The sequence below is a fragment of the Nipponia nippon genome, unplaced genomic scaffold (genome assembly GCF_047370975.1).
Source record: "Nipponia nippon isolate SJK-2023a ecotype South Korea unplaced genomic scaffold, ASM4737097v1 scaffold_3, whole genome shotgun sequence".
Classification (NCBI taxonomy): domain Eukaryota; kingdom Metazoa; phylum Chordata; class Aves; order Pelecaniformes; family Threskiornithidae; genus Nipponia; species Nipponia nippon.
The window spans coordinates 88,628,017-88,654,206 of record NW_028262347.1 but is presented as its reverse complement, the minus strand read 5'-3'; the positions used below and the strand labels follow the sequence as shown (position 1 = coordinate 88,654,206).

Genomic DNA, 26,190 nt, shown 5'->3' with positions numbered 1-26,190 from the left:
GGTTTTTTTTTCTTTCCTGTTTGCTAGTGGCTGCATGTCAGAATTGTCATAGCTGGTTCTCGTGATGTTGCCAAGTCATGGCTCCAAGTAACATACCTGCAATACTATAAGGTTTCCAAGGCTGTTGTAATGCAAGTCTTACCCGAATTCTCAGATACCGTTGTCCCAGAGTGCAACGGTAATTTTGGGGGGTTGCAATGAAAAGGTGGATGGGGTTCTCCAGTCCCAGCTCAGCTCTGGCAACCTTCTACCTCTGTCCCAATGCTTGGGAACCAAGGGAGCTGATTCACCCCACGTAGCATTGGGAAAAGATAATTGGGCTAGTCATCTGGCCCTTCTGGATAACAGATCTTCGACCCATTGCCAGCTAATGACGGCTTTGTTAACCGCTGTAGCAGTAGTCTGAAAGTTCAGGGTTCAAGCCCTGCTGACATATAAAATGAATGCAAGGAAGCTGTTACCACTGTAGATAATAGAAATTGTTTTTCACTCTTGTTACATGTCCTGAAAACAAAGCCAGGATGTAAGAGACACAAATAGCTCAGCATGTAAAAGAGATTTACATTAGTTAGGTGAGAGTCAGGCGCTTGAAAGCTAGGAAGTAATGGTTTCATGGTTGCCCGCACAATTGTTGTTCTGAACTTTTGTTGGATGCATTATAATGCAGCTTTCAGTAGGGCAATGACTTGTCTTTCTGTTTTGTTTTCCCTAAAGAACTTACTAACTCATTTTACAACCTGACATAAGGCAGAATTTATATCGTTTGTGCAACTCTTATGGTCTCTCTTGTAACAGTTCGTCTTTGAGCTTGTGACCAGAGGATAACGTGTTAGTGAAGACCCAATTACATTAATATTCCTGAAGCCATAGTTCCTCGTGCTTCTGTGGTTACAGAGAAGAAACGTGCAGGAAGTATGCTCATTTGAACCATTATCAATAATCTTCTCCTTACTGTTTTATTTATTTCATTCTCAATAACCTGCCACTACTTCTATGCCGTGGCTTTTCATTACGGCTTGATGCTTTCTTCTTTTTTGCATTGTCTAATTTATTTAGTATTCAAGCAGCTTCAGGCAGTGCAGAAGACTTCTGGTGGCTTCCCTCCCCCTCCGTGGCATAAAATCAAGCCAGCAGCCTGAAAGATGTGTTTTGGCCTGGAAGCTTTTGCATAGAGTTGCAAGAACTGACTCATAAGGCTCAGCCCCCTTTCAGCCTATATAGCACAAATCACGATAAGGCAGCCTGTGTTCTATAAACTGTTCCCTGCTAGTGACGGAAAAGGAAAGGGATTGGGGAGGCAAAGTATGTCTTGCTTCAGGATGAAGTACCCTATTTTGTAAACTCAGTTAACTGATTTTATAGTCTTGATTTAGATGATTATCCTTGACTGAAAAAGGAGTGGATGATGGCCATCGTGCTGCTATTGTGTACTAAAATATCCTTATCCCGTGATCAAGTCTCCAGCTAAGGTTCTGCTTTTCAGTCTTGTATGGACAAAGCTTGGAGAAATAGGATGTACGGTTCTCTTAACGTCTCATTTGGGGGATGCAATGCCTTGCCCCGACTTTTCATTACTACCGCATTCGGAGCTGTAGCTCGATATCCTGAAAGGTTATCTTTGGCTGTGTCTCATGCTGGTACATCCAGATCTGCTGCATCTCCAGAAGAGGGAGCGGCACTAAAGTATACAAATTACCTGTTTGCAAACACAGCGAGCACGTTCTGATATAGTCCATTTCTGCCCTTGGCGTCATTCCTCCTGCTGAGGAACTGTCTGGGAGGAATTCTGTTTTGCTGGGGAAATAAGCAAATTTAAGTTCTCAAACCAATGTGTGAAATTGCCTCACACTCTATACTTTAAACCATGAGCCTGGACATTGTAATAAAAGGAAGGACATGCAGTACTCCTCAGCTAATGAGAAGAAAATGGCTTTTTGACCAAATTGTGAAATACTGGCAGCTTGTACTAAGATTTTTTTCACATTAAGAGTTGTCTAAGAGAGAGGAAGGATGAAATGTAGGTATAAGAATCTCCTGAGTTCCTATTACTGTCCTATAAACACTCACATTTTTTTGTACTTCAGATCACTATTAAATGACTGAAAGCCTACTGTACCAGGACAGTAAGACTTAAAAAGTATGGCAGGTTTTTGCGATTCTTGCACTCTGTAGCAAAAACAAGTTTGGAAGGGACGCACCGTGCAGCAGAAGGTTAACCTAGAAGGGTCTGGTGAGCATGTGTTCCCTGTGCTCCTTGTATATTGTGTGCTACAGAATAAACTACAACTTGCTTTAATAAATCTAAGAAAACCTCATAAAAGGAGACAGTAAAAGGCTGTTATTGCAGTTTGATGCTATCAAGGAACTACTGGGTGGAGTTGGTAACAGACTGAGTAGTCTACAGTCCATGCTATGTAAGCAAGCAGGAAAAAAAAATCCAGTTCTCTTACCAACCTGATTTTGAGCGCTAACTTTTTCAGACTGGATGAAATATTGTTTAAACTTCAATTCGGTTATGAATGTTTCAGAATATGGATAAACTTACTAAAGGTATGTTGGTGTTATACAGAAATACAGTACTTTTTGCATTATAAGTTTATTTGAAAGTAAGATATGGTTGGTGGGCTGCCAGTATGGGATTGAGGAAAGCGTAGGTTGCCTCCTTGAAAGAAAAGGAAAATAAATTCAGGCTCTGAAAACAAGAATTCCAGTTTCCAGATTTAAAAAAAAAAAAGGCTTGTAATATGAGAATATGAGAATATTGCATAAAGCCAGGACTGTGTATGTGTGGAAAGAGATGTGAATCATCAATGCATATGGTGGAAAATAATGTAATGTTTTGGTGTGTCCTTGGTCATCCAGGTACCAGATTAACCATAAGTAATTGAAAAACTCCATTAAATATTATGTTGAATGTCCCACTGTGTATATAACATGCTTGTTAAAACTCCTGTAATATCCAATACTTAGGGAGCAATTTGGTAGCAATTATTTTTCATTCTTTGAGTATTTATTTTTCTGAGTGTGTGTGTATTATATAAACATACACATGTGTATATACACACACACACAAATATATATGTGTGTGTACATATTTTTTTATACACACACACACACACACACATATCTTCTTGACAAATCAAAACAAATAACTTGGCTCACCATGTCTGAGTGTAACAGAATCCACTTACCCAGATTTTTTCTCTGCCTTACTGGAGCAGACTCTTATCAAAGGCTTCCCAGAGTTTCTTAGTGGTGTTATTACTGTTGTTCTTTTTTGGTTTCAAACCCACCCCCCACCCCCCCCCGCCCCTTGTTCTAGCACAAGTTAGCACTGCTTCTTTCCTTTCTTGCCAATGGTGAGCAAGGAAATTGTTTGCAGGTTTGGGAAGCAGCAGCCAACGTGCTTGCCCAGCAGACTGGTGAGTAAAAGGAAGATGCGGGCTCATAGCTGAATCTGTAACTTCCAGTTTTGCACAGGCAAACACGTAGGTGGGACTCCAAAGAGTTAATTATTCAAAGCAAACCAAAAAATACCTCTAGTTATTACAAACCAGCTGTTCTGATGTTAGTGTATCTTCTCTAACAACTGAAAACCCCTCTACTTGAGTAGAAAACGTCAGAATAGCTTTTGAGCTGTTATTTTTAGTCCTTGTGGAAGGAGTCGTTGCATACTTTCCCAGAATCATAAGCTATAAACTAGAATTCCTGTTAGTAGGTGCCATTCTTCTCTGTCCATTTAAAAAATTAATAAAAATAATAAAAAGATTATTACTATCTGCCTCTGTCTTGGCAAGCGTTCTCATCACAAAGTAGAGCCTGTTGCGGGCAGAGGAGCTTTTGATGTAGAAACTGAGACTATAAATCTGATGTAACATTTGTGGGGCAGCACTTGAAATGATTGTTTTGGACACCTGGCTGCAGGTGAGAGTTGAGTATTCTGGAATAAGGGGTAGGATATACTAGGAGGTGGTAAAATACATAGTTGCTGGTAAAATACAAATAATTCAGATGAATAAAATTATTAAAATTAAGGAGAGTGCAAACAGGCATTTTTTAAAGGGAGGTAAAGACTTTTTTTTTTTCCCCAGGGGTATTGATGGTAGATGGCAGTTCAAACAGAGTGCCTTGGCCTGGCACTCAGGCAGTGAACCAACTCAAGGTGCTCAGCAGGCTGTGGGACCAGCTGGATGCTGACGTTGCTGCAGGGGGGGGGGGATGAAAGTGTGTGAGGGACTGTGGTAGCCCTGGCTTGGATTGACTTAAACTACCGTGAAACTGTACCTTTAGGGTAATGCTGCAGTAAGTTCTTTGCGGGGGCTGCCTCTTGCAGTATTAGGAAAAAAAACAACCCAACATACATCTGTCAGGACTTGGTTCCCCTTTCTCTCTTTGAAATGTAAAATTGCATTTTGCCTATTGAAGTATAACTGCTTCAGGGTTCCTCCCACCCCTTGTTCTTTCTTACTCCCTAGCTTGAATCTTCAGCTGTGATCAGATAGCTTTTCTAGAGACAAAGGGTAATGCTTATTAATGTTCTCAGAAAGTGGGACAGCCATACTGGCTTATTTTCCCTTTTGTCCTATTGTTCTACCATTTCACTTTTCTTTCAGTAGTTTCAGTGATAATTTAAGCTTGAGCTCTTGAGTAGTTGGAGTTGCTTAAAAAAAAAAAAATCTTCTTGGAGCAGAAAGTTTGTATGAAAACACTCTGGCTGCTGTCTTTGTTCAACTTGCTTTTGCATCTGTGAGGGTTTGGATGTGTCAAGGTGGTGTTTCTGACCAGGTCTGTGTCTTCCCTTAAGATGCTAAGCAGCGTTTATGTTGCACCACTTCGTGTACTGCAGTAACAGAGCTGTCTTTTGGCACAATAGTTGTAAAGAAAGATGAGAAAACTGGTTGTACCATACTTCTTCAAGGGAGATATGAATTGGCAAAGTGATTTGACTTTTTGCCTTGAAATTTGCTGGATCTCTCTGGCTGCAGGTTGCTTCAGTTTTTGCAGTGGGTAACTTCAAGACAGTGTCACTATGGCTCTATTGGGTGAATGGTTAAGTGTCAAACTAAGAAGGAAGAGTAAGTAAGAATGGGAGAAGTGGTATTTAGTGTGTTAAAATTGAAACTTCCTTATCAGATGACCAACAGTAGTATGTCTTAACCATTTTTTTAGGCTATGTTCTCTTTATTTTGGCCTCTAGTGGAGAGTACCTAATATGAACTCTGCTCCAGTCTGTCGTACGTGCACGTTGACATAACTGAACCAAAGGAATGTAGGTTCTGCAGTAGAGACATTGATGTGCAATTTGCTGTGTACTTTTGGATGATATTCACTTAAGAGTCTTGTAACCTACTTAGGAGGCTGTTTAACAGGTGTTTGTGCTGTTAATCTAAGTACCATCACCTACACTTTCCTGGGTATCTTCTTTAAGAGCACTTTTTTTTAAAGAAAAAGATGAATCGGATTGAGGGATCAGGCTTTGTTGCACATCCTGAAAGAAGAATTATCTTTGACTTCAGAGAGCTCTCAAGTTCATTGAAGACTTCAGCTCCTGCGCAGTTGAAGCTGAACGTAACATCTGATTGCGCTAGCGAGTTGTGAACCTAGGAGAGACTGAAGGGCACGAGGAAGCTCAGTTCTGTGGCAAGAGATTTGTGCTGAAACGTGATCTCTAATTTTGCAATTTTGACGAAGGCGGCCCTGATGTCTAGTAGCCTGCTCCGTGCTCAGCTGGGTGGCTTACAGCAATTATAGGGGGGTGTGGGTAAAGTGAATAATTTAAACTTGCTTTGTTGTTAATCGTTGCCCAGGATCTTGTGGGATGAATCTTGTGGGATGAAAGATGAGATGGGTGTTTGCTGTCTTGTGAAGAGGGAAACAACCCTTTTCTGCTTGTGATGGGGTAGGGTCGGGTGCCTGCTTATGTCTTTCAAAATACTTTACTCTGCAGTAAGTGGTTATCGGAAAGAAAGAGGGACTGGATAATCTGTCTCTACCCAACTTACCTCTGACCGTCGCAGAGCGACTTGCTGCGTATGGTGTCTTGTGGCTCTTCGCTCACGGCTCCACTGTGGTATTTGTTCAGCACTGCTACTGGTGGCTGTGCCTGACTGCTGCCTTTTGGTTTCTTCTGTCTGCTGAAGTTTTGAAGCTCCGCCACATCCTTAGAAATGGGTCGGGGTTTGCTTTGCCTCTTGTAAAGATGATTCCATGCCTGAGGCTGCAAATCTTGCTAGGGTCAGCCTAAATTTGACTGTATAAAGCATGTGGAAGTGGATAAAATAAGACCTGTTGTTGTTTTTTTGGCATTGTTAGGGAGCGACTGGTTGATAAACATGACCAAATAAGTATCTCTCTGGGAGATTTTTGAAGCTTATTTTCACAGCCTTTGTTTTTTGGAAGGTAAGATGGCTAACTTCTTGCTATAATTTTTTTTTTTTTCTGACTCATGGAAGAAGGATATGATTGTCACAAGTGTGCGCCATTCTTATTTGAAAATCCATTTACGCAATCAGATTAAGGGAATATATCCTGGGGTTTTTTTAAGATTTTTTTTTTGTCTTTCTGTAGGTATCTTCAGTGAGAATAATGATTCCAATCTCATGTATAGTACAGCTGTATATTGGATAGTAAAATAAGCAATTCAGTATAATAGCATTTAGTATAAGAGCATTCACAAATATTTAACTTTCGGAATTACTCTGGTATCAGATATTTTGAATATAAGCAGAGCTGGGTCAATTCCAGTCATGTTTGTGGAAACAAATACTGCGGATACTCGCAAGTCAAAACATGATGGTACTACTTTGAAAAAGAAGGAAGGACTATCTGAGTTGTAAAGCCAAGCAGTTATGAATTGCTAAAGTCACAGCTGCTGTGATTCAACCTGTTTCAACCTCAATTTTTTGGCCCTAGTACTTGCCTGGTGTAACTGGGTGATGTAGGAGTCCGGAGGGACATGCAGTGTGCGCTCAGGTAATTAAAGTCTGTAATATAACGCATATACATTGGGAGACAGAATTAAGGTTGCACTGTCATCTGTAAACCTTGCATTTGCTAATTTGAGCTCATGACTTATTAACTGCTCCCCACTCCTCAAGAACCCCCCCCCCAAAAAACGCATTGGAAACTGAACTCTCTGCCTGATGTTGGCAGCTGGTTGGGTATCCTGAGACCCTGCAAGCTATAGTGCTACTGCCTTTAGGGACAATTTATGATAGCAGGCAACAAGAAAAGGTGATGCTTCAGACTGACATGCCTACTCTGGCATTTAAAGTTTCCTACTCAAATAGCTTTAAAATAAATGCAAATTTAAAAATATATTCTTTTAAATCAACTCTTTTATGTACTTTAGAAGACTCTCTTTAGACTACATTTCTGTCAAAGTGGTATTTTTTCATCAGGACAATGGAAGACAGGTCTGTACTGCCAGAACTAGTTTCTTGTTGAAAATTAAACATTTGTTTTACCCTCCCTCTGTCGTTTATGTGATTAGCTAGTCTTTAGAAAACAAAAAAAACCCGAATGTCATGCTACTTTAAATAAAGAAAAGAACATTCCCACTTTCCCAAGCAGCCCCTGTTTGCATTAAAAAACAGATGAATCCCTTTGGATCAGACTTACCAAAACAAACAGAGTGTACTTTGGATTAAAAACTAAGGAATGGTAAATTTGCCTCGGAATTAAAAAGTCCTGAGGAGCTGGAAATTATGACTTCATGGTGTCTGTTAGACTATCTGAGCTGCCACAGGACATATCTGGGGCATATTCTTCCTATGAGTTAGTTGCTGTAATTTGTAATGGTCGTGTTGTGAGCCCTCCAAATGTCAGCATCCTGTTTACTTGCTTTTAAGCTCAACAGTTATTACATTTTATGTCTCCAGTTTGTGCTATTGGAAGAATGTAGCCTGTGATATGTAGAATGGGTACCTCCCCTGGCTGAGCTGACACTAATTGTTTTGCAGTTCTTGATTTGTTGGATGAAGACGTTGTGTACAGTTACCGGTAAAGCAGAAATAACTTCTATTTGTCAGTGTATGCTGGACCTCTTGTTACATTAAAAAAAAAAAAAAAAAGCACAGCTGCTTGAAATGAAATTGGAATATTGCTGATATGAGTAAAAATATAATGGTTTATTTCTAAAGGTTGTTCTGGGATAAGTGATAACCGGTCTCTTCCATGAGTTTTCCAGCAGTATCAGTAGCGATACCTTTTGGGGCATGAGGTGCACGGTTTATTTCCTGTGTAATTTTAGGGATGGTTTTGTCATGTATACATTTATATTTGGTATACTGAATGACATTGAAATGCGTAGCTTGCTACCAGGTTGTATGAAATGAGAAGAAATGCCCGTGGCATGGGTGCTGTTTATGAGGCCCCTCTCTAAGGAGCAGAAGTGGTTCTCTACTGCATGATTCCTGAAATGTCTGGTTTTGTTGCTTTGCCCACACCAAATGACTTCCTCTCATCTTTATTAACTGCATGCTTATTCTTGTTTGACATGCAGATGCTTTACAGGCTGAGATTGAGGTCTATATTAAGGTCAAATAAGTGCTCTGTTACTTACGTTACATCAAACTTATTGAGGGGAGTTTATTACTATTTCTGGGAGCAAGATAACTTCTTGAGAGGTAGAAATAATGCACTTAGTTCTGTTATGCTGACGTAATGATACTGAACAACGCCATTACGGTGAGTTTTGTCTTCATTTAAAATGTCTTATATCAGTGTATTAAGGGATAGACTACTTGGAAGATATCACTCCTGGAGCTCTTTTCCCCATTTGGCCTTGACTTTGGGCTATCACACCCCTTTATAAATTATCTGAATATCTTTATTGTATCCTTCTATTTGAAATACACACAAGCATACTCATAGTTACTTGCTAAGTTTAATCACCTAGTGTTGGTGATTAAAAAGTAAGCCAAAGCAAGAGTACTGTCGCTTTTAAAAATGGAAGTGGTCTCCTGACATGTCACTTGCTTAATTTATTGGCAAAAAAATTCTGAGGAAATGAGTTCTTAATTATGTTTGCCTGTGTTTTAGTTGCATTCAGTGTTTCTCCTCCTTGTCTGCTGCACTTTTTGCTTCCCTCTCTCTCCTCTTTGTCCTGTCCTAAATACATATAGTTGTTCCCATATAAAGGCGGTGATACTGCACGATGGTCGCTGCTTCTCAGATCTGATTAAATTCACCTGGGAAAAGAGTATTTGTGCAGGGTGCAATGCAATTCCCTGTCTTGGCTATGAGGTGCTACGATAATAAACTACCACAGTAAGCAAAAATTGGGTTTGTGCTACTTGTCTGAAAATACCTACAGCATCAAGTAATTTTACCAGTCAGTGCTTGGAGTCCTGGCCCAGAAACAGCCATCTGTACAGTGGGGGACAGTGAACTCTCTTATAAAAAGATAGCAGTGGACGGGTCTGCGCCTCAGCATCTGCGTGGTGCTAATCTTTCTCTCTTCTTTCCCACCCTTAGTGTTTTTTTGTTTTTGTTTTATTTCTCTTCCTTAAGCTAATGAGATCAAGCTACCTTGCAGTCTTCTGGGGAAAGCACTGTCTTCAGCTGGCAACATCTGAGGCTCAGCAAAGAAATGTTGCATAAATAAAACTAAACAACAGTCACTGATCCCAGGGACAAGCAAGGTCGTTTTGTCTTAAAGCACAAGAATATCAGCATACCAGCTTGTGTTAACACAGAGGAAAAATAAGCCTAGACGTACAATTACCTGTAGTCCTCAGAGGTCATGCCAGCTTGTTAAAGCAGGACATGTGGAAACAGATCAGTGCCCTGTGACGTGACAGTGCGACTTGTAAGATACACACCCAGCAACTTTTGTATGCTTAAGATAGCAACAGTAGTGGTAGAGGGTGCGGCGGTAGGCGTACATCAGTGTTTTGCAGCACGCTGTGCACGTATTGGTGTGGTTTGAGCTTTGAGGATTCACCCCCCTCCTTATGATCTTTGAAATGGGGCTTATACCATGAGCTAGTTAAAGGAGTGGGTCAAATTAAATGCTGTAGCGTAAAGTTGGCGTGGATTTGATTGTATCGCATTCTTGATCACTGCCCAGTAACGGTGCTGGCATAAAGGTGTCGGAAATAAAGGTGTCAGAATTGTGGCTGGTACAAGCCCAGGAGAGCCCCATATTAGGTGTGCGTAAAGGACTATGGAACAATGCTGTGTGATTGAAGCACACGGGTGATTTGAATTTGCCCGGTTTGAGGTTTCTGTGATGAAACCTAAATTTAGCACAGACCCGCATTGACTAATTTTAACATTCTGCTGCTGCATGAGGCTCTGTCTAGAGTTACACGGCATTGGTGATCATAGCGGAGGTTTGCCTTGATGCTCTAAAATAGTAGCTGGACTTCAGGTCTGTTTTTTGGGGTTTTTTTTTTCTCCCTAGATGTATTAATATTACAACGCTAACGGCATGTATTTTGCGATACCTAGTCTTTGTAGTTTCCATTGCAAGATATTCTCCCACTACGGTTAAACGTGGATCTTGAAGCAACGAGCTGAGCCAACTCTGCAGAGCTCTGTTAACACCTGAACACCCTTCTTGCATTGCTTCCAACTTTGCAGCAGGCTCTGACCGTGCTCCTGTGCGTTGCATACTGAAGTGAAAGCAGAATTGTTAGCTTGCCCTGGTCACTCGGGTGCAGCGTCTGCGGGTATTGTTGTGCAACTGCTGCAGGGTTGAGGGACAGGAGGCGAGTCCGATAGCATCAGAACTGGGATAGCCGCAAGGGGACTAGGGTGAGATGGTTCCTAAATGCAATCATAGTCATTGTAACCTGTACTTGTGGGGACATAGATCTTTTGGTCTGCAAAGCTTGTTGAACCGTGCTGTAGGCTATCCCTTGTGTCTGTAACTAGATCTTCAGGAGGGCTGAAGGGGAATCTGGTCAAGGGAATGGTTTTGAAAGCCTCTTAACAACAACACTGCAAACTGGTGGTAGTCATGCGATTCTGTAGCAGATAGCATCCAAGGCTTCGTTTTAACTCCGCAAAGAATTACTCCTTTAGGAATATAAGCCAGCTGCTGTTCCCAAACTGTTCTTGTTTTTCTGACAGAGTTTGAAAAAAATGTTGAAAGTGTTAAAGCAAATGAAAAGAAATAGATTTGAATTGTGCATTGTCTGTGTGGTGTAGTTACAGGATGAGTTGTTCTGGAGGAAATGAGGAAATATTATCCAGTCTGAGCTTGTATACTTTACCTGATGTAACTTAAAAAGCTTTGGATATACAATACAACGTAGTAATCCTGTACAGTCTTGGATCCAGGATGGGAGAACACCCTTTTCGCTAAATAGGCTTTGGTGCTAACAATTATAGTTTAGATTTTTATTCAAGTTAAGCCATAAACTATTCTTAGGTAGAGTTGGTGCATCTTTCGCACTTTAAAATTTGAAAGAAAGGATACCATTCGTTTATGTTGGACTGCGATAATTATCATCTTCATCTTGTATGTTTTTTAAATGTAAAGTAGAAATTTTAAACATGAAAACAAAGACTGTAAGAAATTATAATTATGGGACAATTGGGAATATAAAATGAATGTTTTAAACTGATGATCTCTCCACCCCTTCCTAATTTATTTCAGGTTTATGACTCTGACTGTTGCGACAGCATTCTTCTGGAGCTGCGGGAATATCTGCCAAAATACTTCGGTGTCTGGTCACCACCTACTGCACCAAATGGTACTGTTCTAATTTTATCTGCTAATCCAAACCTCCTGGAAAAATATTCTGGAGACTGATTTTTTGCAGTTGCAAGCTCCGTAGGTTTTTTTTGGTTTTGTTTTGTAACCCACTAATGTTCCCTCTAACAGATGGTTCCAGTTTGCAGTCCTCTGGCTGGATTAGGTCTTTGGGGTCTTCCTGCCAGGGCAGATGGGAAATGGATGTTGGTACAGTAAAGGTTTCCTGAGTAGCTGGACCTGATGCATACTGCCCTGGAGCTGCTGCTCTGATCTGGGTCACGTTGGAGGAACGGGCTGGTTGCATGTTTGTCTGGTCAGACCTTCAGAGCAAGAGACAGGCACTGTGTGGGTCTGTAAGGAAGAAAAAATGGATAGGTTGGGGCCTAAGAGGAGGTGTTCCAACTGGAATCTGCTGCTGGATCTCCAGAGGTTGGATCCCATTGCCATGCTATATCATACAAAGCAGTTATTTCAGCAGGTACCTTGCTGGGGAGCTCTGCTTGTCATCCTCTGTTACTAGTTTGAATGGAACAAAGCTCTGGTATCTTAACTTTGTGTTTGTATAACATGTTAGGAGTCAGGAAAAAAAGGTATTTTGGGAGGACAATTGGAAGACTGTCTCTTCAAGAGAAAATAGATATTATTGATGTATTTAAAACGGAAGCTAGTTTTTCTTCTGGGGACTTTTCTTATTCACACTGGAGAAATGTTGCTTCTGGAACATACAGAAACAAAAGGATGCCATTGAGTCTATTTAAATACATGGGCACCAAAACTAGATGCTACTCTCCTTTAATATAACTCTGTCTTCTTTTGCTTAGGCTGTCACTTGATAGGCTTGTTTTCCAAAGAGAGTAGTAAGTGTCCAAAGACACTGTCTAAACTCTACGAAAAGAAATGCAAGGAGGATTGTGGTAGTACCCAGCACTTTCTTCACTCAGATTTGCCTTCACACTTCCATATTTGGCACTAACTCAAATAGCTCTACCAGAGCTATCTTTTTCCTTCCCTCATAATTTTGTGTGTGTCATGGAGCTCACTTAATGTCCCCTCCAAATTGCAAATCAATTTTTTCTATTCACAGTAGGATCTTAACATGTAAAAATATGTGGTCTAGCCAAGATACAGTAATTCAACACATCCCTAGTTTACTTTGGGAATTCACTAGCACTGTGTACCATGGGGCTGAATTTTGGCAGGTCTCCACCAGTAGTCCAGACATAGCCAGTAAGAAGAACTGTTTAAAGGAAGAGTAACTTTGGATTTTGTTTGTTTTTGCTTCTTGAAAAGACTCTGCTCTATCAGGAGCCCTCTTCATAGAAAGCTATGGCGGGGGTTCAAACAAAACACTCCATTGCCAACTCTGTTCTCTGTAGTATTAATGAGTTTTGTGTGGTCTTGATAGAAATCAAATACATTGGAGATGATGGAGCTTAAGAGAATGCATGTGTGCTGGGTGCATCCAAAGCTAAGGAGGTAGCCATTCACTTCGGAAGTCATTTGTTGTTTAGCAGGTATTAGCAAAACTGCATTTGAAAATGCGAGATGTGAAAGAAAACCTCTGTGATGCATTTGTGTGTGTGCATCGGCGCTTGGCACCAGAGGTGAAAAGAATCAGCAGTGTTGCATTTAGACTGCATAAAAAGTAGGAAAACAAGTTTAGAAAAATAGGAAGAGGGGAAGTAACCACACAGAGGAGGGAGATGGAGAGGCTATTTTGGGGAGATCGGGGATGGGTTTGTTACCTGTCCCCCCAAATCAGCTGTGCATTAAGCTCTGGTTCAAAAAACTGAACAATATGCTTAGCTGCTATGATGTGTCCCAGTGTCATTAGATGAGGGAATCTGGCTGCTGAAAGGTGTCTAGTTCTTAAATGTAGATTGAGGATGTATTTGTAGGTTTTTGCAGTCTTGACATTGGAAGCCTGACCTTTCCTTTGGCAGTCACTACTCTACAGACTCTGGGGACACAGCACCATACAACCTCTGAGTAGTGAACCCAGTAATTCCTTATTGTTGCTAAACTGGGCATAGGTGACTCCTAAAAACCCCAAAATTAAATTAAACAATCTATCAGTTACCAAACTATGCTTGCTGCGTGTTCTGAACTATATATATATTTTAAGAGTGTTTGTGGGGAGGAACTACTGCTTGCCTGGTTTGCCAGGGCAGAGAGAGGATGGCCATTGGTGTCCTTGTTTCGTATAAAGTTATTTTATAAGATAAGAAAGAAGGAGGGCTCTCTGGCAAATGGTGTCTTGCATGTGTAGCACCATAGTTGTTATCTTGGGTAGAGGGTTGAGAGTTTGAGTAGATTCATACAGACATGAATAGAATCGTAGGCTTGTGTTAGGAAAAAAAAAATAGTAACTTAATTTAGGACCACTTGATCTGTGACCATCTCTTGAGTTTCCACATGACAGGTAACCAGGAACTGTGGTGGGTAAGGTGGAGAACGCAAAGAGTTTATTTTCTTAGAGAAATACTTAGGGAGAAGCATCAGTCTTCCATGCTGAAAATGTAGATGAGTGGATGAAATTGCTAGGTAAAAGGGGTGAAATGTATTAAGTGTAAATGAGAATATAGGAAGTGTGACAGAAGAGATGGACTGATATTCACAGTACCAATAAAATTTGTAAAATAACCGTCCTGTTATGCTGAGATTACATGCCTAGTACTACTGCACAGGAGATGGAGTAAGAGGTGGATGATACTCCATCTCCCGAAGCTCATCTAAAATTGGAGTGAGACAATTTGATTTGAACTTTGGGTTCACTGGCATTGTGGGCATTTGGAGTTTATTAATAAAGAAGTGGAAAAGTTGTTATAAAGATGTAGGAGCAATGTTAAGCTTTTTATATCTCCTGCTGAGAGTTCTGGGTTTTGCTGCCTACTTGTTGCCCCTGCATATTTTTTTTTACATAACTTTACTGCTGCTCATTTCATACTGTGCTCTAATTTTTGTTGCCTAAACTGAGACCAGGGTAGATAAATATAAGACAGCTTCAAACCTTTATTTTCTTCCCTTGTTGCTGGGAGCAACTGAGGCTTTTCCCTGCTTATTCATATGTTTTGAGAGATGTCTCTTAAGTTATGAGAAGAAGTCAGATGCCTCAAGTTATTTTGTCACTTCTGATTCCAGTGAGAACTGAATGCATCAGCATGTACGTGCTGAAGTCTGCAGTGGTTCATGCCATGCATACTTGCTGAATTTTGGTGGTCTTTTGGTTTGTCTCCTTTGGGACTGTAATAAAATATGTAAATAATATGTCAAGCCACATCTTCCTGCCTCCTTCCGTGCCACTGAAAAATACAAAGTGGGAGGGCAAGCCTCTGAGGAATGATTTGTTTAAATCCTTGAAATACATAGTCAGGGTTATTTACTAAAGCTAGGATACAAAAATCCTTATGAATTCTTTTCTCTGCAGGGGATTTTGATTTAACCTGTTGTCGTGGTTGAACCCCAGCCAGCAACTAAGCACCACACAGCCACTCTCTCACTCGCCCTCAGTGGGATGGGGGAGAGAATCGGAAGAGTAAAAGCAAGAAAACTCATGGGTAGAGATAGAGAGTTTAATAGGTAAAGCAAAAGCTGTGCACGCAAGCAAAGCAAAACAAGGAATTCATTCCCTACTTCCCATCGGCAGGCAGGTGTTCAGCCATCCCCAGGAAAGCAGGGCTCCATCAGGTGTAACGGTTACTTGGGAAGACAAACGCCATCACCCCAAACGTCCCTCCCTGCCTTCTTCCTCCCCCAGCTTTATATTGCTGAGCATGATGTCATATGGTATGGAATAGCCAGCTCAGGTTGGGTCACTGCTGCACTTGCACTGCTTCTTGTAAGACTTGTCCTCCATTGGTTCAGGTGGTTCCTGAACTCATGCAACTCAAATCCCACATTACCACAATTTAAAGGTATTTCCATTACAATCTCCACCACTGGTCCCTTTGGACCAGACCATGGGGTTTGACATTGCAATGAACTCCTCCCCTTGCCCCTGCTCCAGCTTGGACTTATCCACAGACTGCAGTCCCTTAGGGCTTTACCTGCTCCAAGTGGAGCCTTTTCTATGAGCCACAGTCTCTCCAGGGGGGTACCTGCTGTGGCATAGACTCATCCACAGCCACTCTGAGGCGCACCTGTTCCAGCCTGGCCTTCTCCATGGACCACAATGCCTTCAGAGATAGACATGCTTCAGCGTGGCCTTACCCACAGCCACAGTCCCTTCAGAAGTAAACCTGCTCCAACATGGCCTCACCCATGGCTGCAGTCCCTCCAGGGGTATACCTGCTCTGTCGTGGGCTTATCCATGGCCACACGCTTTGAGGTGCTCCAGCATGACCGCATGCACAGCCACTGATGCTTCAAGGTGCACCTGCTGCAGCATGGACTTATCCACAGCCACAGGTGCTTCAAGGTGTACCTTCTCCAGCGTGGACTTACCCTTGGGCCACAATCCCTTCAGAGGTATACCTGCTGTGGCACAGACATAACCACGGCCTCAGACGCTTTGAGATGTACCTGCTCTGGCATGGGCTTATCCATGGCCACAGATGCTTCGGGGTGTCCTGCTCCCGTGTGGACTCATCCACAGGTCACTGTCCCTTCGACTCGAGTTCACACTGGAGCTCCAGCCTGTCCAGTGCAGCAGCACAGAAACATCAGCGATGCCCTGGCCATCTGCCAGCCCAGGCACATGGCCATTGCTGTTATCAAAATGTTCCCAGGCACAGTAGAGTAAGATGATAAGCAGTTCAGCAGTACAGCAAGCCGCAAAAGCAAAAAGCAGCCACTAATGAGCACTAGACTCTAATATACAGTAAGGCAAGCAAGCCCCATGGCAAGCACAGGAGCCTGTCAGCTAATCAGCAATAAACGTCTATAAATTTGATCTAGCACATTCCAATCAAACCTGTCATTATCTTGAACCCTTTGAGCCCCACATTGGGTGCCAAAATGGACTGTTGTGGTTTAACCCCAGCTGGCAACTAAGCCCCACACAGCCGCTCTCTCACTCCACCATGGTGGGATGGGGGAGAGAATCAGAAGGGTAAAAGTGAGAAAACTCGTGGGTTGAGACAAAGACAGTTTAGTAGGTAAAGCAAGAGCCGTGCACGCAAGCAAAGCAAAACAAGGAATTCATTCACCACTTCCCATCGGCAGGTAGGTGTCCAGCCATCTCCAGGAAAGCAGGGCTTTCCGCAGTAGCGGTTACTTGGGAAGACAAACGCCATCACTTCGAACATCCACCCCTTCCTCCTTCTTCCCCCAGCTTTATATGCTGAGCATGAGGCCATATGGTATGGAATAACCCTTCGGTCAGCTGGAGTCAGCTGTGTCCCCTCCCAGCTTCTTATGCACCCCCAGCCTCCTCGCTGGTGGGGTGGGGTGAGAAGCAGAGAAGGCCTTGGCTCTGTGTAAGCACTGCTCAGCAGTGATGAAAACATCCCTGTGTTATCAACACCGTTTCCAGCACAAATCCAAAACACGGCACTATACCAGCTACTAGGAAGAAAATTAACTCTATCCCAGCCAAAACCAGCACACCTGTTTTTAGATGGTGAATGCATGATTTTCAGAAGCACATTGGGTTAGCAGTGTACTACATAATAATTTAGAAAATCTGAATTTTTTTTGTTTAACAAAACAAGGAGAGGAAGGAGAGTGCTGTAGTTATCTAGGCTCAGCCGTGGACTTGTTCATGGCCTTGAGAAGGACACTTGAGGTCAGATCCTCAAAGACTATGAGAGCACCTGACTTGAACAGGTAGAGCAGTGATACCCACCGATGTCTGAATCTGAAGCTTATTCTGTTTGCCTTAGTCTTAATGCTTCGAGATATTGTAGGGGTAACTGTTGAAAGTTGTGATATGTTCTGGTACTGTGGTGTTGGAGTCTGTTCCAGTAGACCATAGATCTTGAACACAATGCAAGTAAGAACCAAACAGTGCCTGGAAAAATGAAGCATAAACACTTGATGCATTTTTCTGAAGCTGTAATGAGAAAACATAACTTGGTATTATGCTTTATCTGTGGTGGCATTGCTCTCCCTGCAAGGACAAAAAGCTTTTTGAGAGTGGGGGTGTGCATTGAACAGATGTAACATAGTCTTAATTCTGAGCTAGCAGTTAGCTAATGATGAAGACTTTAATAATAGTTCCAAAAAGTGTAGGAGAGAGGAGTTATTTCTGGATAATTCACAGGCTTTGCTGAGTAATTAGTATTTGCCAGGGTTAGTGTTAGCTCCTAAGTTATTTTAATGTTTAATTTTTTTTTTTAAATAGTAATTGTTATATTTTTAGGAGGTCAGTAAGGGAGATATTCTAGCTTAACAGATCCAAAATGGATAGGGAACTAAAAAGTGACAGATATGTAGAACTTTTAAATATTTTGGAGGTGCTGAATGTTGATGCTGAGTGCTTAAAAAGAGGGATTTGGGCCAGTGGAGTAGAGGACAGTGGATAACCATGGGTGCTCTACAAATGCCTTTGATGGAAAGAGCACAATTATCCTGCCTGCATGTTGTCTGAAGGGAAGTATGCTAGGTTTTGGGAGACTTAAGTTCTACTTTTTAAGCTATTTTTATGGATTCACTTCTTGTTGCATTATGGAAACAGATGTTTTACACTACTTTATATATAGTTATATTTCAGGGTTGATAAAAGCATCGCGTCTGAACAATTCGTATAATTTCTGGTAACTTGCAATTTGTATAATTTTCTCTTTGTAACAGTTTGAGACTGGAGGTGCTCACAACATAATCCAAAGCATTTTGGAGTTGGTGGTGGTAAAGTGCAGCCATTTTCTGAGAGGATTTTGTATTTATTTTCTTTCCCCGCCTCCCATGGCATACCTCTGGCTCAGTGCTTTTGAGAGCTAAATACTGAAAACCTTGAATTTCATTTAATTGTTGTTTTCTGGATTGTTTCAGAGTGATGACACGAATCTATTGATTACAGTGATTTCCATAATCTGCAAAACGGCTAGGTGTGAAGGATGACGCTTAGATTTTTACAATTTTTGTTATAATAACCGATAGCTAACAGGTTATACGGCTTCCCCTGGATTCAGTAGTGGTTCCCCAAAGCCGCGCAAAAGCTGGGCTAATATCTGACTGAATTAGACATGTGTATAAAACCTTTGAATAGGAAAAGTGGCACCTGCAGTTCAGGTGACGCAGAACAGACTTCCTGGTAGGGAGAGTATTTGTCCTGCTTCTCCTTAGGGGATGTCTGGTGAGCAAATATCGAGTATGTTTGCTGCCTGTGGCTTCTCAAAGTTAAGTATGAGTTATTTTAGTTTGGATATCCCTGCAGTTGTAGTTAACAAACCTGGTTTATGGGTGAGCTAGTCTACAACGAAGCTTTTTGCTGTAGCTAGATTGATTCTGTAGCCCAAAGGACATTGAAAAGTACTGTAAGCTGATACAGCGAGTTAGTAGAAGACTGGATTTTTTTAAAATAGTGTATCGGTTTGACGTGCTTTCCTGAGAATGACTTTAAGTTAGCGGTATGCTTAGTCCCATTTATACATAAAGCAGGGATTTAAGGATTAAATCAAATCTATTTCAGATTGATACATATGTGCGTTGGGGAATTGGGACATTCGATCATGGTGGTGTAAAAATTGAAGCTTTAAGTAGCACTTATTAAAGTAATAAAAGTCCCTTTCATTTCTTATCCTTAAGAAAGTGATTCTGCTTAGTGAATCTAAGTGGAAATGGAACGTTGCTTGTTCCCTTTGTTTTGACTCTAACTGGTTGTGTTACCTGTCTGTCCAGCTATCGAAACAGGGCACTTTGTCATCCCTCTTCTCTCTTTAAAACTTGAACTGTTTTTGCTTTCTTTGGCAATCCCATTTTAGATTATGCTGCAGGAATGGGGAATAATACAATGTTTTTGTGTATTTGTATTGCGTTAAAGCCAAAGAAATCCACTCGGGGAATAGGCTGTACTTGAAAGAAAAACAAACTTTAATGTGAAGTTTGTGACTGATAACAGGTGGATTTGCAGAAACTGATGTGAAGAGTGAGACGTGTGTTAATGCCGTGTGTTGTTCTGGTGCACATCGTGCCCTGGCAAGGGCTGGAGGTCTGTGCCAGCTTCCTCCAAGCAGAGCTGTCTGTGAGTCAAGCAGTTACTGAAGTTTGTTTTCTTGTTGTGTTCTGACAGTCGGTGCTGTAGATCATGTTGGTAATAGTCTCTTACCTGCACTGGAGAAAAGCATAAACCAGTTTGACCAGGTTTTAGATACTCTTTTAAATCTTCAGGCTCTCCAAGGGCTTGGGGTTTTTTGGTCCACCCACCATCCCAAAGGGACTTTTGGAAATGGATGAAAGGCAGCCTGGGATTTTGGGGAGTGTTTTCACCAAAAGGTGTGCCATGAGAAATGAGTACAAATGGGAGTGGGATAAAAAGAAGAAAAATGAGATGCATTTCGTCCCCTGTAGGGTAGGACTCTGAAATGTTAAGTTCGTTTTTAAAATGGCACAAAGAAAAATTGCCTATTTAATTCTAGCCCTTTCACACATAGAAAGGAAACGCCATCTCCGTTGCAAAACCAGCCATGTAGTAACCTGCATTTGTATGTGCTTATTAATGCTATTTGAAGTATATTAATAGCTTAATAAAAGCTACTCATTAATTTCATCTGGGCAATAATTTGAATTTGAGTGCTAGGTTAGCACACTTTAATTATATACAATTTTCTAAACAATAAGGCATTTAGAATTTAATGCAACAGAATTTGTGGGTGTCAATGACCATGATTTAGTCTGTGTTCAGAGACAAATTTGACTCTTAAAAAAACTCACGTTATGTTAAGCTTTAAACTATTCTCCTTCCTGCGCAGAAGCTCAGCAGAAACTATATAATTATTTTGCTTTGACCCACTGTTTATTAAAGTTTTGTCTTTTTAACAGATACGTATCTAAAACTGGAAGATGTGACCTGTAAGTTTAATAAGCCTTGCATAATGGATGTAAAAATAGGTCAGAAAAGTTATGATCCGTATGCTTCAGCTGAGAAGATACAGCAGCAGGTCAGCAAGTACCCGCTGATGGAAGAGATTGGCTTTTTGGTACTTGGCATGAGGGTAAGAACTTGTTTTGTTTTCAAATTCAGCTGCCCACACCAGATACAGCGGCTAGTTTTTCTAGCAAATGACAATACTCTTGAGTTTTACGTAAATAAAGCGTTATCTGAATATGTTGGTAGTACTGGTATCAACCGTTGTGTGAAACATGTTCCAAAACACTGCTTTTGTTCACAACAAGTGTTTAACTTGGCTGTGTCCCTTCTGGGAATCTGTTTGCAACCTGGGTTCTGTATATGTATACAAGAAGGGGCTTGGGATGGACCATAGTTATTTAAAACTGAATGTAGTTGCAATTAATTCTTCTTGCACAGCAGACATTTCAAATTACCAAAGTATTTTTTTGACTTTTAGGCTTGTATCAGAGATTTACATGCTGAACTGGTCTTTGTAATAATTTAATAATGAGCTGTATCCTCTCCAAATTTTTCATCTTGATTTTTTTTTTTTAAATAAAAATAATTTTTGTGCAATTTTTCTATTTAGGGAAGAGTAAGTTAGCTCTCAGAGGTTATGCGTGTAGCTATAAATAGCTGCTTACGTTCTGCATTTAAAAAAGCTTTCCACCAGAAGAAAACCTCTTTGATGCTCTTTGAGGAACAACTGTCAGTTGAAGGTTAGTTTGAGATGGATAAGGCCCTGCAGATGTCCATACTAATGCTATTACATTTCCTTATCTTAGGTGAGGAGAAAGATGAAGATTCAATATTTGTGTATTGGCTCCTCTAAAACTTCAATGTAAAGAAAAGCTGTACAGAACATTTATGGATCAGTAACATAAGTGTGTTGATGTCAGTAATGAATTCCTGATGCAATGCATTTGAAGTACTTTTTTTTGCTATGATTGGCACAGGAATAATTTTCTTCTTGATGTGAGATTTTTTTTTTGTTTTCCTTCTCACATACACAAAGCCAGGGCTTCTCAAGCTCTGCATCAACAAGCATAAATGGCTGAAGACTTTGATAAGCTTCCCCTTTGCTGTTAGATAGCAACAGCACGCAGATTGCACCATTGTTTGAAATAATTCTAATATCTCTGTAATGTTTTGTACTTAATTGCCTAGGCTCTCAGCCTTAACTCCTGTCTTGAGATAAGCTTTTACAGCTATAAATTATAGTGGTCAGGAGTAGTAATTATGTAAGCCTATGAGAAAGAACGTGGGAGTCGAGTCAAAAACCAGTCAAACAGTTTAGATTGCGAAGGAAGGCTGGAGATTATAGCTTTGGATTTGGCTTATGTCGTTACATAACCTTTCTTATCTCATGTAAAACAATGTACTTCACGTCCTTTGTTTCATGACGGTGCAAAAGGAATGAATGCTTGCTTCCACGCTCTTTTTGCTTGTGACTATTGTTTCTAACATTGTCATTTATTGGTATCTTTGTCCTGTTGCAGAAATTTTTTCGATTTCCTAATTCAAACTGTATGTATAATGATGGTTCCCCCCAAGCATTGCAGTTTCCCATCCGGTGTTTAACTAGATGAGATTTGGTTTGTGCCTTTGGTACCAAATTGCACGTTGGAAGTTATTTTCCAAAAAGAATTCAAAAGGTTCCTCCTCCCCTCGCGCAACACTTAGCAAAGTCTACATTCACAAGGCGTTTTCTCTGCTCAGCTTGCCGCCTCTTGATTATGGGGTGCTCTCTGCCTCTCTGCTTGCTTCATTTTTGCAAGATTCCGGCCATAATGTGAAACACTCTCCTGTACGGGCATTTACTGCCTCTAAGAGCTGGATAAAGGTTGCTAGCGTTTGCTGGACAAAACATGGTATAACACAATTCAGAAAGTAGAGGGTTTTGGTCTTAATCTCTCCATTCAATGTTATTTTTAACATGGAGGTGGGCTTGCTTATTAAGTTTCTATTTCGGAAGAGCAAGAAAGAGAGGGCTAGGAAAAATAGAAAATGTAATTATCTGTGTTTTTTAAAGCACACATCATAGAAGCTGTCACGAAGAGATAACAAGCAAAAATGTATTATAGGTGGGTTTTTTTTTTACCCCAAAATTTATTTATAGTGGGTTTTTACCCCAAAAGCCATTGATACAGCTTTTTTTTATTCACTTGTAAATAAGCAGTCATCTATTTATATATAAAATATGTATGGTTTGTCCTTAAAAGAAGCGAGTCTCCTATCTGGCAGAGCTTGGATTTATGCACATAGTTCTGGCATTTGGCATGTGCTAAACTATATTCATCTTAATGCACTGAATAGACAGAATAAATGCATGGAAACGCAGTTAGGAAATACAGTCATTTCAATAACATTGGTTGAAACCCATTTTCGTATTTACTGGAGAGGTTCCTTTTTTTAACAGATGAGGGCATAGATTTGTTATGAAAGTAGTGAGAGTTTAAGTATAAGTTGGAAAGCTAAGGTACGGTTCCAATAGCAAAAATACAAGTTGCAATATGGTTTCAATAGTAGACGTATAAATATATAGGAAATACCTTCACAGCGCGAAGTATTAAAAATAGAGTATTTTGTATGCTGTTGAATACAAGCAGAATGTGTCGGTTGTGATTTCATTTCGGATTCGCAATCCCTTCAGAATCCACAATTCCCGATTTCTGCAGGTTTTCTTTTTCTTCCAGAACATCTTGATTGCAATATCACGTAGTCCATAACATTTCTGAAACATGTTTTTAAAGCACAAACTGGTGATTACATAACTTTACCAGTATAATCCATCATTTTTGTTTGTGCCTGTGAACTATTGCATGCAGTAATGCAGATACCTCATCAAAGCTGTTTTTACAAGTGAATTTCCTAATCTACAGCACATGTTCCTGCAAGATATTTTAAAACTGACTGTAGCTGAGTCCATTTTATGAGTTCTTTATGAGCCCTTTCTAGTATCGTGGTAATTTTCATAAGCTCTGATGTGTTAATAACAAGATTTAGGAAGGGAGGAATAATACAGCTATTAAATCCTGCATCTGGTGTTCATATTCTTCCACAGTAAAAAATGACCAGAACTGGGTTTTTTACATTTATAAGTCTAATTCAAGCTTTGATGTTTAAGAAAACAGGAAGACAAAACAAAAATTAACCTACCTCCCTACCCCGAAACAAACAAAAAAACCCACAGCAAACCAAAGAAACCAACCAAAAGCCCTGAAAAAAAACCCCCTCCAAACAAGTAAGCTCCCCCAAAAATCTGGAAATAAATGTCTGCGGTGGTTGAAATGAGCAGTAAACCAAGGCTCCGGTTGGTTTCTCTGTGCTGGCTGTGTTGCCTCTGTGCACCACCGCCTCCTCCACTTTCTTCTCTTTCCACTTTCACTCCCTGGTTCTTGCAGTTGAGTTGGGCTTATCTGTTTCTCAGTCTGACGGTGCTGAATCCATGCTGTGGAACCGAATGCAGCAATTCCTTGGAGTCCAGTATGTGCTAGGAGATTGAAGGGTATGTTGCACAAGTACTTCATTTGTAGAGTTCAGGAGATTCATCTGTCATCCTCTTGGGCGAGTTCTAGCAGATGGGTACCCTGGCATTTTTTTTCCAGCAATTTTTCCGTACACAAAAGACTCGTCATGTAACTGACAGCTGGCCCACTTGTGTCCTTATGGCTGATAAGATTTCCTGTACGTTAGGAAAAAGCTGATGATGGACGCGATGAGAGATGGCCTCTTTTTTTTCCCCCCTATTATATAAAAAGGAGGCATAAAAGAAATTTATTCTAATGAGGTGCTCCGTGGAAGTTCTGGGAGTCCAAAATTGTGTATTAAGCTATTTTTAAAATAGTTCATGATTTAACTGCAGTGACGTTGTTTCTTTTATTTAGGAGATTATTAATCTGCCTTTTCACTGAATTAGTTTCAACGTAATTTCATTCTACAACTTACTTATGTAAGGACCTTACCAGAATCCTTATATTGATTGTCAGAGCATTTGGTGGTATGCTTAATCATATAAAGCACTCTGTCAAATACCAGAAGAGCAAAGAAGCAAACCAGGCAGAATAATATATAACTATAGTCTTAGAAATGGGGGGAGCAGGGACGCATCCTTCCTGTGCTGAATTTTCAAGCCAGCAGCAAGCAGGGATGTGTGTACTTTCATCAGTTGTGGTCTAGCAACAGCAATGTAAGTTTTTTGGTTTTTGTTTTTTTTAAAAAAGAGGGGGAGGGGAGGTGTTTAGATAAATGGGCACACTCAGCAGCAGTAATAGTGTTGTAGTGTTACTATAAAGCAGTAGTATCAAATAAGAGAATGTATTTTTAAAAGTTTCTCCCTTTGTTATTGTTTTCTTCAAATCCTTGTTTTACTTTCTTTTGGAAAAAGAAAAAATAAGTCTTCTCAAAACTCAGTGTTTAAGTCTTCCGCTGTGGCAGGATCAGTCCCTGAGAGATCACAGGACTCCAGAGAAACCTGGGTTCTTCAGACATGAAGGAAACCTGTATGTTTATATAGGGACAATCGTGAGGTCCAGGCAAAAGGTACCCAGCTGTGGGTGTGGGTCCTGGCCTGGCGCTGGAGTTGCCCCCTGCCAAGGTGGTGGACTGATGTTGATGTCGGATGTCCTGGGTTAGCGGGGGTGCTGCCTACTTACCCCCTGCTTTCGGCTTGGCTCCAGTTTCGGCAGCAGGCTGGGTACTGACCTTCAGATGCCAGTTATGAGCACAGAGGTGCCTTGCTGTAAACAGAAGACTCTGTGTAACAAACACTCGCTCGCTCTTACCTGTATGAGTGTAAAATAGGGGTGACTGTTAAGTATATTTACGGGAAAAAATACAGGGGGTGGACAGCTCAGCCCTTTGCCCTTTGAAGCCTGGATGTCTCGGCATCAGAGCGTGTATCTCTAATCTCCGTGTCCTTGCTTAGAAGAGCAGGTCCCGGGCTGCCCTCATTGGGCATGCGGGGGAGCAGGGATGGGTACCGGGACCTCCGCGGGAAATTGCTTCCCGGGCACCGGCTAGCACGTGGGAATGCCAGCGGCGCACGAGTCCATATCATGCGTGCAATCGAGTTTGTCTTTGCTCTGCAGTAGTACTACAGAGTACTCTATGAGCCCACTCAAAATATTTTTTTTTTTTTCCCCCAGTTTCAGTGATGTGGATTAGTTAATATTTTTTGCAGATGTGAAAGAGCTCTGCGAGTTATTTAATAGAGATTTTTATTTGTGCTAGCCGTATCTCCACCAAACAGGCTAGTTTTAATATGTATTTAAATTATACTTTCTGGAAGTTAGGGAGTTGCCACAGATAAGTATTTGAACAGTGTGTGTATTTTTCTGCCTCGCCACGGAAGTCGGTACTGAATTGCCGTAAATAACATTACATAACCTTTGATATTTGTTTCCCTCAATCCCGTCTTCAGTTGCGAGGTTTCCAAACTGTGTATCTCACTGTTGAGATCTTGCAAGGGTTGTGCTTTTTTAAAGACCATGCT

The 26,190-nt window shown here is 40.9% G+C and overlaps 1 protein-coding gene and 1 long non-coding RNA gene across 5 annotated transcripts in view; one reads left to right on the top strand and one right to left on the bottom strand.

The window, feature by feature from the left end:
• IPMK (inositol polyphosphate multikinase) overlaps positions 1–26,190 on the top strand; it is a 46,511-nt gene that overhangs the window by 10,091 nt on the left and 10,230 nt on the right. The window contains exons 3-5 of one of the 3 annotated variants that reach the window (XM_087764838.1): positions 11,609–11,705; positions 19,707–19,829; positions 20,627–20,799. In XM_087764838.1, coding sequence (XP_087620964.1) covers positions 11,609–11,705; positions 19,707–19,829; positions 20,627–20,799 — 393 coding nt within the window. The remainder of the gene's footprint in view (positions 1–11,608; positions 11,706–19,706; positions 19,830–20,626; positions 20,800–26,190) is intronic. The other 2 variants (XM_087764839.1, XM_087764840.1) reach the window with 2 other exon arrangements.
• Positions 11,837–24,200, bottom strand: LOC148054752 (uncharacterized). 2 transcript variants are annotated; one of them, XR_015706365.1, is made up of 3 exons: positions 23,249–24,200; positions 16,151–19,918; positions 11,837–12,058 (listed from the first exon to the last, which is right to left on the bottom strand). It is a non-coding gene; the product is annotated as an uncharacterized LOC148054752 (long non-coding RNA). The 2 variants fall into 2 exon arrangements; XR_015706364.1 differs by having other exon boundaries at positions 16,229–19,918.